The following is a 17,534-nucleotide window of genomic DNA, read 5'->3' on the forward strand; positions in this document are numbered from 1 at the left end:
GCACAAAGGTGTTTTTCACTTTCTTATTTAATACAAATATTAAATTAATCCAATAATTTTCACATTTAGAATCATTCGTAAGTTCTGGCATTGTTTCTGGAACAGTGGACAGTTTTATCAGTGAAACAAAGGTGTGCAATTCCATAACGCTGAACTTGAAGAAAGTATTCTATAACAAAGGTGTTCTGGCATATTGTGTATGTATTCTTATGATGGAAAAAAATGACAGGTGTTACAGTTATTGCGCCTCTCTGTTAATTAATACGGAGAAATGTTTTCATTGAAGGTTATTTTACCAGCCAATCAGAAGAATATACACAGTTATTTAACTATATTTTAATACAGTAGGGCACTGTTAGTTCTATATTATAAGAAGTTCTATGTTATAAGTAGTTCTATATCATAAGAAGTGTTGTGATTTGCTAGTTTATAAGAGCTGTGACTTGACTGGTCAGGGAGACCATGTGGGCTATGTCGTTTTCAACCTTCCTTTTAGATTTAAAATTAGAAGTTATGACCGTAGACATCTTTAATAGCCCATGACGGAGTGATAGCGAACTTTTGCATCATCTCAAAGACATTGTTTTTCCTTGGCTGTACATCTGCAAGTTATTAATTTTTTTCTAGAGAACTTGTTCCAGTTTTTTTGCTTAGACACATTATATCATATTGTGCATTTTGAGTATGAAAAGTGCATGAAAATCTTGTGGAACTGTGTCTGAATTACTTGGTATCGAGCATTCTTTGTCTATCCCAATAACCAAAAATTAAATACTTTTTTAGAACTTTTTCCTTCCGTAAACCAGCCAGCCTAAATTCATGTGGGAAGTCCAACCTAAACACTTGTGACCTTTCCAGATAATTTCTACAAGTCCCAAAATTATTGAAGAGTGTTCTGTATTATTTATATATAATTGTTTTAACCAGGCCAAACTGATTCGTAACACATTCTTAACTTTGCCCATTTCTTAGGGAGTCAATAAGGTATAAAAATAGTACATGTATATATGAGATCATCATCAACATCAAATACTGCCTGGCAAATTTATCATGAGGTCAAAATTACTGCAACACAGAACCCCAAATCAATGAAGAAATTATTGTTTATTTCTCGTCGATATAGGCTGACGATCAATGAAACGGTGGGATCGAGCAGCTACAAAACACTGTGGGGGAGATGGGAGTACCTACCGCAAGAAACCCACCAGCTCTCTGCAACATACACCACTTTTGCCACTTGCAGAAATTAGTATTTGACTTCCATTGGGAATCAAACCCAGATAGCCTTAGTGGGAGGAGAGTGATGTGTCCACTCAAACACCGTGGCAACCGAGAGTGCAACCCTTGCTCACAGATCATTCCAAAACAACAGATACTGACACAATGCATCGGCTTCAAAAATCAGCAACACATTTGGTCAAACTTGAGGTAAGCCTTACTCAATCACCCCGTGATGAACAATTTGCAAAGTAGTGTATTACAATAGAACTTGTATGATCATTGACCACTGTTACGTACTTGTATTACGATACACCAGATTTACGCTTTGCACATTTTCTCCAGTATATTGCAGCACACCACAAGCAAGAGCGGCATTTACCCATCGTTGCCATCAGGATTTGGCATGCTAGATTATGATCCCCATTCTGTTCATTAAGTCAAAGATAAATCAGTTGGGCCTCATTTTTTTTCATGGCTTTAGGTCTTGTTGACAGCAAGTTCATTAGCATTGGAGACATACAACTACAAAAATCAAAGTGATTAAGGATGGAATTGGCCAAAACCTATAGAAAGAAACCATTTTAGTCTTCACCTATAGTGGTTTAGAGAAACCATGGAAAAACAAAAACGAGACTGCTGGAATCCAACTTGAATCTGCATTCTCCTAAATGATAAACCAGATTTCTACCACAATGCCACTTCGTGGAAATGAAATCTAAACATGCTATGTTGTCTAAGCAATTTATACAAGCTACTTGTTCATGACATCATGTGTTGACATATTACCAACTTTTTAGTAACCCTGCAATTAGAATTGATCTATATAAATGCTTTGCCAATGCACTCACCTTCAGAAGCCACGTGAGAACAGAATCTCGGTACGGCACAAACTTGTCCTTCGTCTTTGCACCTGATGCTTGATCAGCTAACTTCGATATGACTAGACCTAAAGTTGTGAGAGACCTGAAATTAAACAGTGTACGTAAGTTAACAGCATTTCAGTTTTTATAGTTTACATTTTAATAATAATTATAAATCACTTAGAGAAAACTGCAAAAATATAGGATTTCACTGATTATAAAGTATATTCTGTAGTATGTTACAGAGACCCAAATACCTCCTTTTTGACATAATGATAGTTGTTGACCACAAGAATGCACACACACTTAAAAAAAACACCACCCAACATTCACCAAAAAATCTGCCTTTTCAGACAACCTTTAGACAGCATTATCATCAATGCAGTATGAGAGTAATTTTGTCACTCATTACCAACCATAACTATTGTTATACACCTAAGTCCTTGAGTTGAGTTGTGCACACGTGTAGTACACACTTCCACCATAACATATGATGTACTATGTAGTAGTAGTACAGGCAGCCTGTAGTCTTGAGGAGTGCACGTTGTTTGCCCTAAATTTTTTTGTCCTTAAAGTGCATTTCTGTTGTTTGTCCCAAAATGTTTGTCCTAAAATTAGGACAAATGACTAAGACAAACGACTTCAGGATAAATGACATTAGGACAACCAAAATTAGGACGAACAACTTTAGGACAAATGACAGTATAGGCTCGATAAGTTTTAAACTCAGTTTTAGAGCAAATAACAATTATTTGAGCCTGAACAGTTATTCACTATTTGTGCTGTCTGTGTGTATGAAACTTTTGCATGCCAGTGTACAAAAGGAATAGAAAGTTAAGAATGTTCACTCGTGTCTGCGCATGCACGATGGCGTCACGGACAGGCAGAGGCGAGCGGGTGAGAGCGTGCAGTGGGCGGCGGCGTGTGGTGAGAGACTCAACAGCAGAGAGCGGAGCAAGACGGTCGCATGGCGAGCGCACAGCAGCAAATAGCTGCGGGACGTGATGAGACAGTAACAATGGACTTCTGTAAAGGTAGACTGGCATTCCTCATGCTGGAGGTAGCAGGCATTGAAGGAGCTATTAATCAATGGGCGGCTAATTACGCTCACGAGTAAAGCTGCCATGGAGATGGCAGTTTAAAAGTAGAGGAATTACTGGCACACAAACACTGTGGTCACGGGTCAAGTGGGAATCACGGAGCGGCCGGTGACCCACATCTAGCTTCCAACTGGGTCTACCCGTCAACATTAACAACAAGGAAGTAGTCGGCCAGGGACCTGAATTCCCACCAGGTAGTAGATAAACACCCTCTGCTCAAGTATATCCGATCTACTTTAACAAAAGTGAGTAGACCAGCACTCTTAAATATGAACTGTTAATGAGTGCACTCCAAACCACAGTAAAACCCTGGTATGACATTTTTCAAGGGACTGAATGATAAAAACTTATTAACACGGAAAACTTCTTAAAAGGGAAATAGAACAGATCAGTTGCTACATAAAAAAAATCATTTAAATGACATACTTAGGTTATGCACAGTTTGTTTAGCTTTCGTTTTTAAAATTCGACCATTTGTGGGGATTCCATTACCAAAATGTTTGTTGTTGGTTAAAAGACTCGCATTACTTTTAAATGTTTATTATTGAATTACCTGTTAAGTTACCATGAAAACCACACATTGGAGACTCTCAGAGGCCCTGGTGCAACCAGTACAGTGACTGCCTCTCTAATTTAATTTTTTGTTGGTAGTATACACCTGTAGGAAGACTCGTATGTATAAGCTCTATCATTACCAATGGCCAAAGTATGTGGGGGAAAATTAATGTTTGTGACAGATACCTTGAAAACCACACAAGGAGGCTCTCAGAGAGACTGATGCTACCTGTACGATGGTTGACTCTTGAATTTTATTTTTTAATGTAGTAGGCACCTGTGGCAAAGTCCTTAGGTCTATAGGCATCATTGCACATTTAGATGTAAAAGAAATAAAAACAGAGACAAAATTTGCCTTAGGTGTGTGGAATCGCATAGGCTGTTGTCCCAAGCTCTCTGTACAATGACGCACTGGGCGGTAAATAGATCCAGCGGATAGAATAACTTCAGCACAGTTAGCATTATTGATACTGGTGTTAACCTCTGTGGTTATGTTTTTGCTGCATTCTTTAATTTTGCTTCACGGGTATTACAAAATTTATAAATATTTTCAGTACAATTCTTTGTCGTAAAACATGTATCTAAATATACACAGTAATAATAATTTTATTTATAGATTAACTCAATAATAACATGTTTACCGTGACGGACCGGAAAAAAAAGTCAATGTAATGGCTACTGATCACAGCTGTTTTGTTTACAACAGTAAAGCGCCATAAACATCTCAGTCACAAATGACCGAAATCAATGTCATGTTAGAAATATTAGAAACAAAATATACTGAAAATTGCTGAGGCAGCTCACGCTATAATTTCTCACCTTTTAAATAAACTTATTATTGCAATAACACCATCACTCAAAACCAATTTTTCCCCCCTCCAATTGCGAATATGATTTTCCAAGACTTTTTTTTCTACCCAAGACATGAGTTTTCATATCCTGAGCTTTATTTAAAATCATTTTAGGATTTTTTTTCTGCATGCGTAAATGATCGCTACCGTAAACCTTTGGCAATCATTGCAAGGTCTTCTTACAGAAAAACAAAATCACAAACCACAATCAACATGCAAGACGTCTGTCATTCCTTTAAGCAGTAGCAGGTCAATCAACCTTGGAGCTTGAAGATACGTGTGCGTAATGCAGCGTTGCCATGTGGCGTTGTCAAGTTTTTAATAAGCCTCGTGCCATGAATTTTTCACACACGTTTTACGAAAAATTGTGCACAATTTACTGGTAAATACTGTATAAGTCCGGCCAAAAACGGAAATCATAGCAAGATGAGTAAACTAAAATGTTGATCATTACATCCACCATATAAAATTTTTACCACAGTGCTCAACAAACAATGTAACTGAATTAGCTCCTCATATTGCTGTACCAGTTGTGTCACGCAATCAGGTCAACGAATGGGCAGTGGTTTATTTTTGTTGTGTATTCATCAGACGTTATGACTCAAATGAGGGAAATGATGTACAGATGGAACAGCCTCACACAGGATACGAATGCAAGCAGATGATTGGTCGAAAAATATATTGTAACAGCGTGCTACATGCTGCAAAGGTTTTGACAGTCATGTCTGTTATTGTTCTGAAACAATTGTCTAAAAGTTTAACTACAAATGAAGTTTAAGAGTGTAAAGATAAACTTTATTACATTATTTTATTCCTGAAATGATGAATGTTATATGCAGGAAGCATCTATAAATGCAAACGTTTTGAATGGGAAAAATTAACATAGGGATATAGGGAAGTGATGAAGGGAATAATTATAAATGTTATAAATGGGAAAACCTATTATGCAGCAACTTCTTAAGCTAGTTTTACTGTATTGAACTGACAAGTAAAGTAACTTTGTACAAGCCTGTAGACTTTTATTGCATACTTTAATTTCAAGAAACATCCTAAAAAACCAAAACTGGTTTTAACGTTGTGTGAGTGAACCAAAAATAAGATACCTGCCAACTTTTAAAACTCCCCTTGGATATAATTTTTGGAATTGTTAAAATGTGCATTAACCATTTGTGCCAATTCTCAAGTGAAAAATCTTTTCCCATCAACATTTTCCCAAACCTTATTTTTTTTCTGGGTAACTGAATTTGAAACACAATGAGTTAACTTTTCATGCAACTTAAGCAAATCAAAATCTATCTTGAAAATATATTGCTTAAGTTTCTTCACAAATCTTATAAAAATGTTGGAGATTTTTTAGACATGAAAAAAATTTTACAGACACCGTACAATGAAGCACTGAGTTCCAAAACGTGATGACAAAAAAATTACAATCACAAACTTCAAACTCAAAATAAATTAAATATTATGATGTACACACCTAGTAAAATAATACATGCGGGTGAAACCTGAGCTGTAAATAACATAATAATTACAACTGAAATGGGTTTTTGTTTTTGACTGAGTTCTTTTTTTTTCTTCAGCAAAACAACCTCCACACCCTGTAGAGGGAGACAAGATTTAAAGGCAGTGGTATCTCATCACTCTAATAGTGTATTTTAATTTCAGATCTGAGCTACTTTAACCAGTCTCCTTCCTTGCAATAATATTTGCTCTGAAAAATATATTTTATTTTATTTCCCCTTCAGAAATATGTTAAAACAATATAAAATATATGTTAAAACAATATAAAATCACAGTTTCAAATTACTGATCACCCTTTGATGAAACAGGTACATTTTTGGAAGGTGTAATCCTTCGATGAGGGGTAATCAAACATGTGTAGTGCTTTAGCTAAAGCAAAAGAACATAAGCAGATACTGATGATGTAAAAACTCACTTGTTAATATTGGAACCTTCTTTTAGCCTCTCACCAACAGCACCAGTTTTGACAGCTCTCTCACTGCCGGCCAAGTCCACCAGTGACATATGGCTGACTTTCTCCCCAGACACCCCACTCCTGATGTCCGTCAATGTCTGGGTTAGCACCACAGAGAATACAGCGTGGGAGCGTGACGACTCACTGTTCATGTTGGTAGCTGCCACTGTGCGTGACTTGTTGCCCTCCGCCATCAGGTTGTCGATGTCCTAACAAACAAGTAGTTCAGTGGTGCATGCACCATCAATCAAATATGACTACATGAGTAGCTATGGGTAACTCAGTTGGGCTCATGCCTTAGTACATTAGTAATTTAGTCCCTTTAAGGAAAAAAGTAATGGTTTTGTAAAAGAAGTCAGCAGTCTAACCCGACCCAGCCTGATTAATTTTAATTTTTAATTTCCCTCATTTAATAAATGTAATTTGTTAAATATTTCTGATGCGAGAGCCGTCTTAAATGTCAACAAAAGTCCCAATGTTTCAAAAGGATAGTTAAGGTGTTTATGTGCCTTGTTTGTGGGTAGATACCCCAGTGCTTATAAATCATCAAGGTTTTGGAGTGCAAGAAAAGAACACCAGAGAATGTGATAAGAATCATGAATTAATAAATAAATAATCCAGATCACTGTGACTACAGTGAGAGACAAGTTGAAATCAAGGAATGTTTAATGTTTTGTGAGCACCATAGCTGAATATGTCCTCAATTATGAAAATCATTGCTTTATGTAATTAAAAATATTTCAATATTCAGGTAAATTAGCTTCCGCAACTACAGGTGGTCCATTTCATTTTCCCCTCCTTTCCAAACTTGCCTTTCCATTGTCATCTGAGTTTATGAAGAAAGTGTCCTTTACCTTGTTGCTGAAGTGAGTTTATCTACAGAGCATGTGTTAAAACTCTGGAACAATTTTATTTAAATTTTATGTGGCATGTTTTTCTTAATAGTTGGCACTTTTTTCACCAGAGGTGCCCGTTATTGAGAAGTTTAACTGTTTGATGTTAAATCATTCAATACATAGTAATTGAATACCTGGAATGAAGTAACAGCAAGACGAGAAAGTCCATCAACATAAGGACCCAGAACATTGTGTTCTCGTACTTTCAAAGTTGATTTGTTGGTCTTAGGGTCCAACAAGTCATGCACCTGTAAACCAGACATTTTCCAATCAAACAACAAAATAATTTTGAAAAAAATATATATATATATATTGGATACAGCAAAAATTAACAACTGTTATGAGATAAGAAGCACGGTATGCAAGTAAAATATTTTTGTATATAGTAATGTGAGATCTTGAGACACAATGAAAGGTGATGAGCTTTGATGGAATGAATGGGTGAGGGAAACGGAAGCATACGGGGAAAACACACCGGCACATGGCAACGTCCACCATGTTTCTAGCTTGCGAAAAATCTGGCTTAGACCTGCATGGCCTCAAACCTGGATCGCCTTGGTTGGAGGTGAATGATTTGACCGCTGTCCAACCGTGGCTACTAATATGAGGTGGAAAGAGAGAACCAATGAAAGGGTACACAAAGGGAAAGTTATTCAATTTCATGGCAGGCATTTAATAGCTCTCCAACTGTAGAAAGTGGAAATACTGTAGGAATGACAATAAAAAAAAATTATCAGAACCATTTGCATCTTGCAATGCAATCTTACATTAAAACATATTTTACATCAAGTAATTCCTTAATTATTTTCCCAATAATTTTTCTTAAAATGACCCCAATATCCAGGGTATCTCCAATTTTCCACACCTGTAGTTGCCTTTTACTAAACAACATCACGGCAAACACAAGAGGTTAAAAGAATGCAGCTAATAGTCCAGTCAAATAGTCAAGAATAGATGCAAAATTTTCGGTACAAATATTTTTTTAATATGATGTCTGGGATGGTTTCATGAATGATTTCTGACATATTGCCGGCAAATGTTTTTGCCACAGTGCATTCTGTTTTTGCTCATCGACCAAAATACACATCTGACAACATAGTTTGTACTTTTCATTCTGAAAGTTGACTAAATTTGCTAGTTCAAGACCAAATTGAGTTTTCTGCCTTGAATAGTTCCGTGAATACAGCTCTCCAAATTTAACAAAATTTTGCCCAAAATATAAAAAAATGTTAACTTTACACCTACTTTTATTCAGTAGCTTTTTTAAAATGAGCAAACCTACAGTACAACTACATAGGGCAACGGTTAAACTAGAGTTAATTTGCAACTTGTCGAGTACTTAAACATTCTGCTACCTCCCCATCACAAAATACAGAGGTTTTAAAAATATATGTTCAGCAACGATTGAATACATAGATGTATATAAAAGTTAGGTAGGATTAAATTACAACATGGAAAACTCGGTTACATACAAAAAGCTTTATTTAGCTGTATTTTTGGTGAAATAATCAAAAAATACAAAAACAAGAAAAACATTCACTCGTTTATTCTTAGTTTCTGGCACTTAGAGGGACCTGGGAAGTTGACGTCAGCTATTTAGTCAGTGATGTTCACAATTTGTCTAGTGTTGAAAATGTTCACTTTAGCATCTTTATCCAAAATCAAATTAAGGGCTCATCAGGAGTGTCATCATCCTTAGTGTCAGAGGACAGGACAGTTGGTAGTATGTTTTCACACAATTGCCATTTGCATGGCTTGTAGATGGTTGTGCATTTTAGTCCTGCTTTTCGGCAGCCACAAGCATTTAAACCCTCCTTCTTGCAGGTACCCTACAGGAAATGCTTTTCAGGATTGATTCTGGAGCTGGCTCCTTCTTGGCTTTTAGGGGAAAGAGGCCCCTTGGAGTGTTCACCCAGTCCCACTTCAAAGGGTTTTTTTATTCACCGAGCCATGCCTGAACTTCATATGGCATAACTTTGAGCCGCATCATTGGTTGGAGGCAACCATGCTAAGTTGAATTTTGTTCTTGCTGCAACTTTTACAAATATTCAATGCCAAAGTTAGTCAAGAGTTTGTATAGCAATGTCTCCTCCATTCAAGTGAACCAGAAAACATTGGTCCACTTCAGCTACTTCTCCTGATATAGCTTGAGGGGTCAGAAATACTTTAGCCTCCTCTTCTAGTTCAGGATCCTTCAAAATCAGCCAGAAGTGATTTTTCCCATGGCCAAAAACTGCAGATGTTGAGTCACAGCCACTCAAAGCATGGATGAACAGCAGCAGCATGTAGGAGAAAGAAGTTGTGGCAAAATGACTGGCTTGAGTAGATGATATCTGCAACTTTGCATCTTCCACACTTTCTGAGTTTTATTTTTGTGAGGGGATGGTAATGCAGTGAGGAGAATAAGGAAGTCTATGTCATCCCCAACTACAAACAGTGTCATTTTGAGATGCCATTGAAATGGCAGTGCTAACAATCAAGATCTTCATCTTCAACAGCCTGTTTCACTTGTATGCCAACTTTTACCAATTCATACCACTTCTTTCAGAAATCCTATGAAGCGCCTCTTGTTATCATTGGCGAGATAAGTTTCTTGGAAATGTTGCAAACAGTTTTATCAAAGATGACATCAGGAGATGACGGGTAGCCCGGACGATTCTTAATGCTTGTTTGATCAGCGTCTGAAGGATAACCATCAAAGATAACTCAGATATAATGGATTTGAAAATATTTCAAGTAGGTGTCTGCAATGGCTGCAAAATAATTTTGTCAATGCCACACTACTTTATGCAGTAAATGATCACCCTCAATCACAATATATTTGCTTCCATTAGGGATTTTTTCTTTTGTATTTTGAACACTTCATTAAATGAGGATTTGATCCTCTTGTGCAAACTCTCTTCTGGAAATAGCGGCATGGGATACGGAAATCACTAAACCTCAAATATTCCTTTGAATCCTCATCAGACTGTTTGACTATGCACAGCATATGGAATAGCATTAGGGGATCCACAATTAGCTTACTGCTCCCAAACTTCATGGGGTTGCTGGTGTGTGCCAGGGTGAAAACCTTCTTCTTGCATTAAAATTTTACATCTTGAAAATTATTGAAACAATGGTTGCTATTCCCTCTTCTCCCATGTGTTCAGCCAGATGGCAGTTCACTTCCTCAATTCAAACAATTCCTGAGGATGTGGACATGATTGCATCATTTTTAGGGAATGGAGTGTTGACAAAACCACTCATAGAGCTTAGCAGCACCTTTTGTGTCTCAGGCTATACAAGAAGGCCTCATGTCTGTGTGTTGTTCAGAGCTGGCTGATGAGATGCCACAGTATTTCTTAACTTCATAGTCGCTTGTCGCCGGAGAACTCGCCTACTTACTATTACAGCCAACCACAGAACTAGCTGGTATCACTACCAACAGAGACAGCCTCAGACTCGTCTGTATCACAGAATCGGCTACCAGCCTCTCAGCTGAACCCCTGCACTGTTCGCAAGAACTCTTTTATACCCTCCACAAAAGCCCGCTGAAATATCTTCTAGCCTGTCAATAGCAGTACGCACTGGGGTGATCGCTGAAACCCTTCTTGACGAATATTGGCGTAGACAGCAAGCCGATGATGCACATGTGGCACAGTAACTCATTACACATGAGCCAGGTGGAGGTAACAGGAGTTGACTGACAAGTGGTGGTTAATGACACATGCGCTCCGTTGTACCCCAAAAGAGTGGGTGAGACTTTCCAAGTCCAGAGCCAGGTCAGGCATACCCCGGAAGAATGATTACAACACATTAAAACATAAGACTTTATTACTGGGCATTACTATTACCATCTTATGCCAGAGGGCTGAAAGGAAACAGCTAACAAACTAATCAATTTTAAATACATCCATCCTCGATGTGAGACACTAACCCACTAAACCTTTGAGGATGGCCAGATAGTAATAAAATATTTGTGCATGGATGACACGAGAATGTAACAATAAATCTGCAACGATAATATTTTGTACCCACCTTTTCATTGTAAATTTCCATATAGCTGACCTCAACTTTGTATGTTAATTCTGTACTTTGTTTTTTAGCAATAAGATCAAACAAAGAATCACATAAACGAGGAATAATACCCTTGCTATCTTGACCTCCCATCATGGTGTAAGATTTCCCTGAACCTGCAACACCACAAAATTTCTCACAATAAAACTAAAACTCACATAAGTTGAGTTAGTAATCTGCAAAAAAACAGATTTTATTCCACCTGCAGAAAATACTACAAATATTATTTTACGTATTTAGGTTTCACATCACATTGACAACGAAGTCATTTGGCACAAAAAAAAAAATATATATATATATATATAATTACACAATTCAGACAAGGAATTGCTCATGGTCTGGAAACTTTTTGGAAGAAAACCCTGAAAAACCAAAATCTAAATGGCTGGTCCGGAATTATAATCCAGATCTTACCTTTCTAAATTTATGAACGAAATAATTTGTTATATTTTGCTAAGAATTATGAAAATTTTCTTAAGAAAGGAGACAACCTTAAAAAAGACAAAGAAACTCATCTTAAGGCACAAACCCCTAGTAAAATTTGTGAATTAATGAGTTACAAAATAAAGCCTTTTAAGGAAACAGAGCAAATACATGTCTACAAAATTTTAACACAGTTTTTGCACGTGAACAAGTATTTTTTTTTAAGTATGATAGTGTAGAAATTCAGTTAATCAATAAATTTACAAATGTACCAACATGAACTTTTGCGAGTTCCTTAAGATTGTATTAACATTAGGTATCAGCAGCATTCTATAAAACAAAATTGAACTATATTTTCTGCTATTTATCTTCTAACCCTACATAAAAGGTATATAATTATATTGTAAGTTTCATCCACCTTATAAATATATTGAATTTTTTTATACACTATGTGCACTGTATTGCAGACATGACATGTGGATTTTTCAGAACACTGCATTCTCATGAAAAGCCATAGAGTATAAAATCAGAACAGGTATGTATGTAGGCCTGCATAGGTTGCTCAAGAGTTCAGTTCTCCATGTAGTCGTGCACACTCTCACTGTATGGACCTAAAGAGGGCAGGTGAAGCCAGTGAAACAGATGATAAAACAGATGATATAATTGACATGTTTTCTTGGATAACTGTAGTTGTTTTGTGAATGCTCTTAGATGTCTGAGCTAAACGAAAATAAAAGATATAAAGAATGATATCTGTGAAAAGCATGCAAAGAAAATGGTATTTTGAGAGGAATTTCTAAATGTGTTCATTATATTTCATAAATTTCCTGTAATATATTTTATTTCTTTGATTCACATTATTATATTAGCAGAGTTAAGAGCTGTAACATTACAGACCCTCTGCCCCAAATTTTATAAACATGACTTTGGTATCTGAAGAAAAATACAACACTATCACTTAGTCTTGATAATTGGTAAATATATTTTGGTTTTTTGTTGAAAGTGTTTGTGGAATCCTTCAGTGCAGTCATCTAACAAAGATTGGATAACTGCTTACCAAAACATCAGGGGACTTTGAACAAAATCTTTCGAATTTTTCAAAAACTTTGTTAACTCCACAAATGACATTATTTGTCTCACAGAAACTTGTTTAAGTGAAAACAGTATTAACTTGCATTATTTCACAGACCAATACCTTATTTTACATGCTTTATATTAGCTTCACCTGTATGTTTGTCTGTCCGTCTGTAACTCTGTCTGTCCGTCTGTAACTCTTTCGACTAAGAGTGAGTGACTCATCACAGTAAAATGTCCCACCCATTTCATTACGTTCGTTAGCCGAGCGGTCTAAGGCGCGCGACTTCTGTGACGTCAGCTTTCAGATTCAAAGATCGTGGGTTCTACTCCCGGCCACGCCGAAAAAAAAAATGTTTTTTTTTTTCCCCGGTAAATTCTAATATTATATCCATACATCTAACTGCAAATGATTCGTAGAGACTTTACCATTTCTTTGTGACGTTGCAACTCCAAATAGTTATCTCAGATGGTAATAGGTAGTGTCGGTAACTCATTTCCCTATGATAATTATACATAAATATAGTTTAAAAAACTAAAAAAACATGCTTTTAAAGAATATCAAACTAAAAAGTTAAAAATAAATATAGTTTAAAAAACTAAAAAACATGCTTTTAAAGAATATCAAACTAAAAAGTTAAAAATAAATATAGTTAAAAAAACTAAAGAAACATGCTTTTAAAGATTATCAAACTAAAAAGTAAAAAATAATTTTAAAATTAAATTTATGACAATAGTATATAAGCAATACTAGTATAAATGAGAAAAAAGCATGGGGCGCTTAATATTAAAAAAATATGGCACAAAGCGCCTCAAGCTTTTTTCTCATTTATACTAGTATTGCTTATATACTATTGTCATAAATTTAATTTTAAAATTATTTTTTACTTTTTAGTTTGATAATCTTTAAAAGCATGTTTCTTTAGTTTTTGTAACTATATTTATTTTTAACTTTTTAGTTTGATATTCTTTAAAAGCATGTTTTTTAGTTTTTTAAACTATATTTATTTAAAAATGACAGGAACTAGCTACTTACTTTGAAGAATAGAAGTGGCAGTGCTTTAATTGCGGTTAAAAAATATAAATTTTTATCTGTTCAACATATTGATAATTTTGATTTCCTGTGAATTGAAGCTGTTTAGCTTAAAATCAAAATCTCACCTTCCAATTTTCTCACTCTGCGATGTTTACATACCTCCTAATGTAACCTCTAAAACATACCAAGCCAATTTGTCACCTGTCAAGTTAATTTGTTGGTACTTGGTGATTTTAACATTACTCGTGTCGATTGGTTAAATAATAATACTGAAAACAACCTCCATCACCACATTAAAACAAAGTCTCAGTTCTTACTCAACTTTACTTCAAGTCTCAGTCTTATTCAATACAATAATACTAAGCCAATGCAAAATTTTTTAGTATTCTATTTAATATTTCTACATGTACCATTACACATGCTATAGAAGCAATTATCAAAGAAGATATATATCACCCCGCTTTATCCATCAACATAACAGTGGACAGTATCTCCTGTGCTAAGATATTATAAAAACGGCAGTTTTCTTGGTTTTTACAATTCAATTAAAACACCATGATTGGGCTAATTTTTATAAGTGTAATGATGTCAATGAATTTGATTAATTATACACTTGTATTAACGGTAATATAAACGGCGTCTTTCCTCTTCATATAAAAAACATCTAAACATCCTGCTTGGTTTTCTAATGAACTAATCCAAGCTTTTAATTCAAAGAAACATTTCCATAAACTCTACAAACGAAGTAACAACATGTATTATTATTCATGTTTTTCTCATTTTCACAAACAAGTAAAATTTTTATTTAAAAGAGATAAAATTCAATGAACTTGAATGATCAACAATAACAAGTATAATCCCAAAAACTTTTGGCATTACATAAAATTAATGACTGATGGTGATTATGAACACATATCACTAAAATCCAATGGTGATACTATTAGTGATCTTGCAGTGTTATCAAATATGTTTGCTCAATATTTTCTAATGTATATTTACCATTTAGTTGCAATCACCAAGTTCCTAAAATGGACACATGTCTCAATACTATATTTGTTCCTAATATTACTGAAAGTCTTGTACTATTGGGTATTAGGGCTTTAAAATATTCTAGATCAACCAGTCCCAACGGGATTCCCAATTTCATTCTAAAAGGTTGTTCTCATTTACTACCCCTTTTTTAATGTCTCAAGTTTTTCCTAGCAAATGGTAATTTGTGAAAATAATTCCTATTTACAAAAATTATTCTAAATTATCTATTTCATATTATGGACTAATCTCTAATGATTTTTCAAAAGTTTTTGAACAAATTATATTTAAATTCCTAAAATTTGAACTCAGTAATAAAATATCATGTATTCAACATGGTTTCAGACCTAGAATGTCAACCTCTTCTAATCTAATTACATTTCTAAATCCCATCTATATTGAAGTTACAAACAGAGGTTAGGCCGATACCTGCTATTTCGATCTAGCCAAGGCTTTTGATACAATCATTCATTACTACACAAAAAGTTAAGTAACTTTGGTTTAATTATTTAATTAGTTCTCCAGTTTTCTAAAGAATAGAAATAAATATATCCTTAAATAATATTAATTCCTCTCCATTTCTTGAGAGTTCTGGTGTTCCACAGGGTGGTACACTTTCAAATCTACTTTTTAACATCTTTATTAATGACATCACCAATGTTCTCAATCACTCAACAGGCATTCTTTTTAAAGATGATCTTAAAATCTACATGAAAATTAATTCACTAAATGAATACAGTCTACTCCAAAATGGCACTATTTAAGTTAAAATTGGTGTACTAGAAATCTGGTTACTCTTAACACAAATAAAACTATTTACCTTCACCAGAAAAATTTATCCAGTCAATTATAACTGTAATAAACAATTTGAAAATCTCTAAAACCTACTGCATTAAAAATCTTGGCATCATTTTAGACTCTAAATTATACTTTCATAAACATATAGACTATTTATATTCTTTCTCCCATAGAATCTTGGCCCTAATAAAATACTTTACTTTTTATGCTAATAATTCTGATTCAATCCTATCACTTTATTTTGCATTAATTATAATGAGATTAAAATATTGCTTTATTATTTGGAATAATATGAACACAACAGATTGTAATAAAACAAAATTCAAAACATATTAAACTAATTAATATAAAGTAGCTTCCCCAACAAACTCTTAACTCTTCTTTCAGATCGTAAAATTCAACTAGATGCTTGTTTTGTTCAAAAATGTTATAACTATAAAATCAAATGCAATTATGTCCTTATGAATACTGGTTTGAGAGTCAACCAATTTAAGTTGCCTGCTATCTTCTCTGTGTACCCTACACAAAAACAACAATCTTATTTACAGATTAATTTCAAACTTTAATACAATTGAAAATGCATCTTACTGTACACTTAGTCTTTAATAATATGGTATTCTTTATTTTTCAAATAAATTTGAACTGTTATTAGTTATAGATTTTACTTTATTTACTCATACATTAGTACTTGTCTATTTAATACTGTAGTTTTTTTTTGTAGTGAATTACTTTGTACGTTGTATTGGCAAATGTTGTTACTGCTATAATTTTTTAGATTAATCTATATTTGTTTATGTTGTGTCATTTGTGCTTGTGTCCTTTGTGTATTATCATTTTATGTATGTTGTGTTTTTTTTTTATGTTGTGCCTACCCCTTAAATTTTAAAACTGTTGCTACACATATTACAAATACATAAATAAGGATTTTTACTATAGGCAGTCATATGTGTGTAATACGTTAAATGTACCACATGACTACTTTTATGTATATGCGGTAGAGGTGTTCGAAACTTCGAAAAAGTCAAAGTTGAATCGGAGCTTGCAGACTTCGGTTCGAAGTTAAAACCAAGAATTTTTTTCGAAGGAATCATGAATAACTTGTCAATTATCTTGAGGCATCATTCAACAATATTGTAACGATGATTGGCGTAAATATAATATCACTTTATTACAGTAAAACAGAGTTTATAACCGTATATTTGTTACTTCATAAGCAAAAGTAATTTAAATAATATATACGGCGACGGTCGGCAGCGACATCTTATTTTAACAATTTCATGCAGGTTGGCCAACGTGACATGATTTTTAAAAAAGCACATTTGCGTCGTGCTCCGATGAAATGGTAAAAAGTAATAACATAAATATTTGTTTCATTCTAAACACACAAAAATAATGCAGTTATTACTTAATGTACATATCAAAAAAGGATATTTGGGAATTATATTTATACATTTTAACAATATTAAGTCTTAAGATTTCTAATAGCATTGGTTGGCCATCCTAGTAGCATCATCATGTGATTGTGCGTGTCCAAATAATTATCTCAATATTAAATTACGTAAACGTTACTTTCAGTTTCAGCAATAAAGAGTTTTTGGGTAGTTACAAATGATTGCATTGATGAAGTTAAAATATTTAATTATTTGTGGTCCGAAACTAT

The 17,534-nt window shown here is 34.4% G+C and overlaps 1 protein-coding gene across 14 annotated transcripts in view; it reads right to left on the reverse strand.

Moving 5' to 3' along the window:
• The window catches only part of LOC134529594 (kinesin-like protein KIF13A), a 150,550-nt gene that overhangs the window by 111,795 nt on the left and 21,221 nt on the right, over window positions 1–17,534 (reverse strand). For all 14 annotated transcript variants that reach the window (XM_063363859.1, XM_063363860.1, XM_063363858.1 and 11 more), the window contains exons 4-7: window positions 11,476–11,630; window positions 7,593–7,706; window positions 6,524–6,771; window positions 2,070–2,184 (exon numbers count right to left, since the gene is read on the reverse strand). In XM_063363859.1, the coding sequence (XP_063219929.1) occupies window positions 2,070–2,184; window positions 6,524–6,771; window positions 7,593–7,706; window positions 11,476–11,630 (632 nt within the window). The remainder of the gene's footprint in view (window positions 1–2,069; window positions 2,185–6,523; window positions 6,772–7,592; window positions 7,707–11,475; window positions 11,631–17,534) is intronic.

This window comes from Bacillus rossius, chromosome 2 (genome assembly GCF_032445375.1).
Source record: "Bacillus rossius redtenbacheri isolate Brsri chromosome 2, Brsri_v3, whole genome shotgun sequence".
In the NCBI taxonomy this organism is placed as follows: Eukaryota; Metazoa; Arthropoda; class Insecta; order Phasmatodea; family Bacillidae; genus Bacillus; species Bacillus rossius.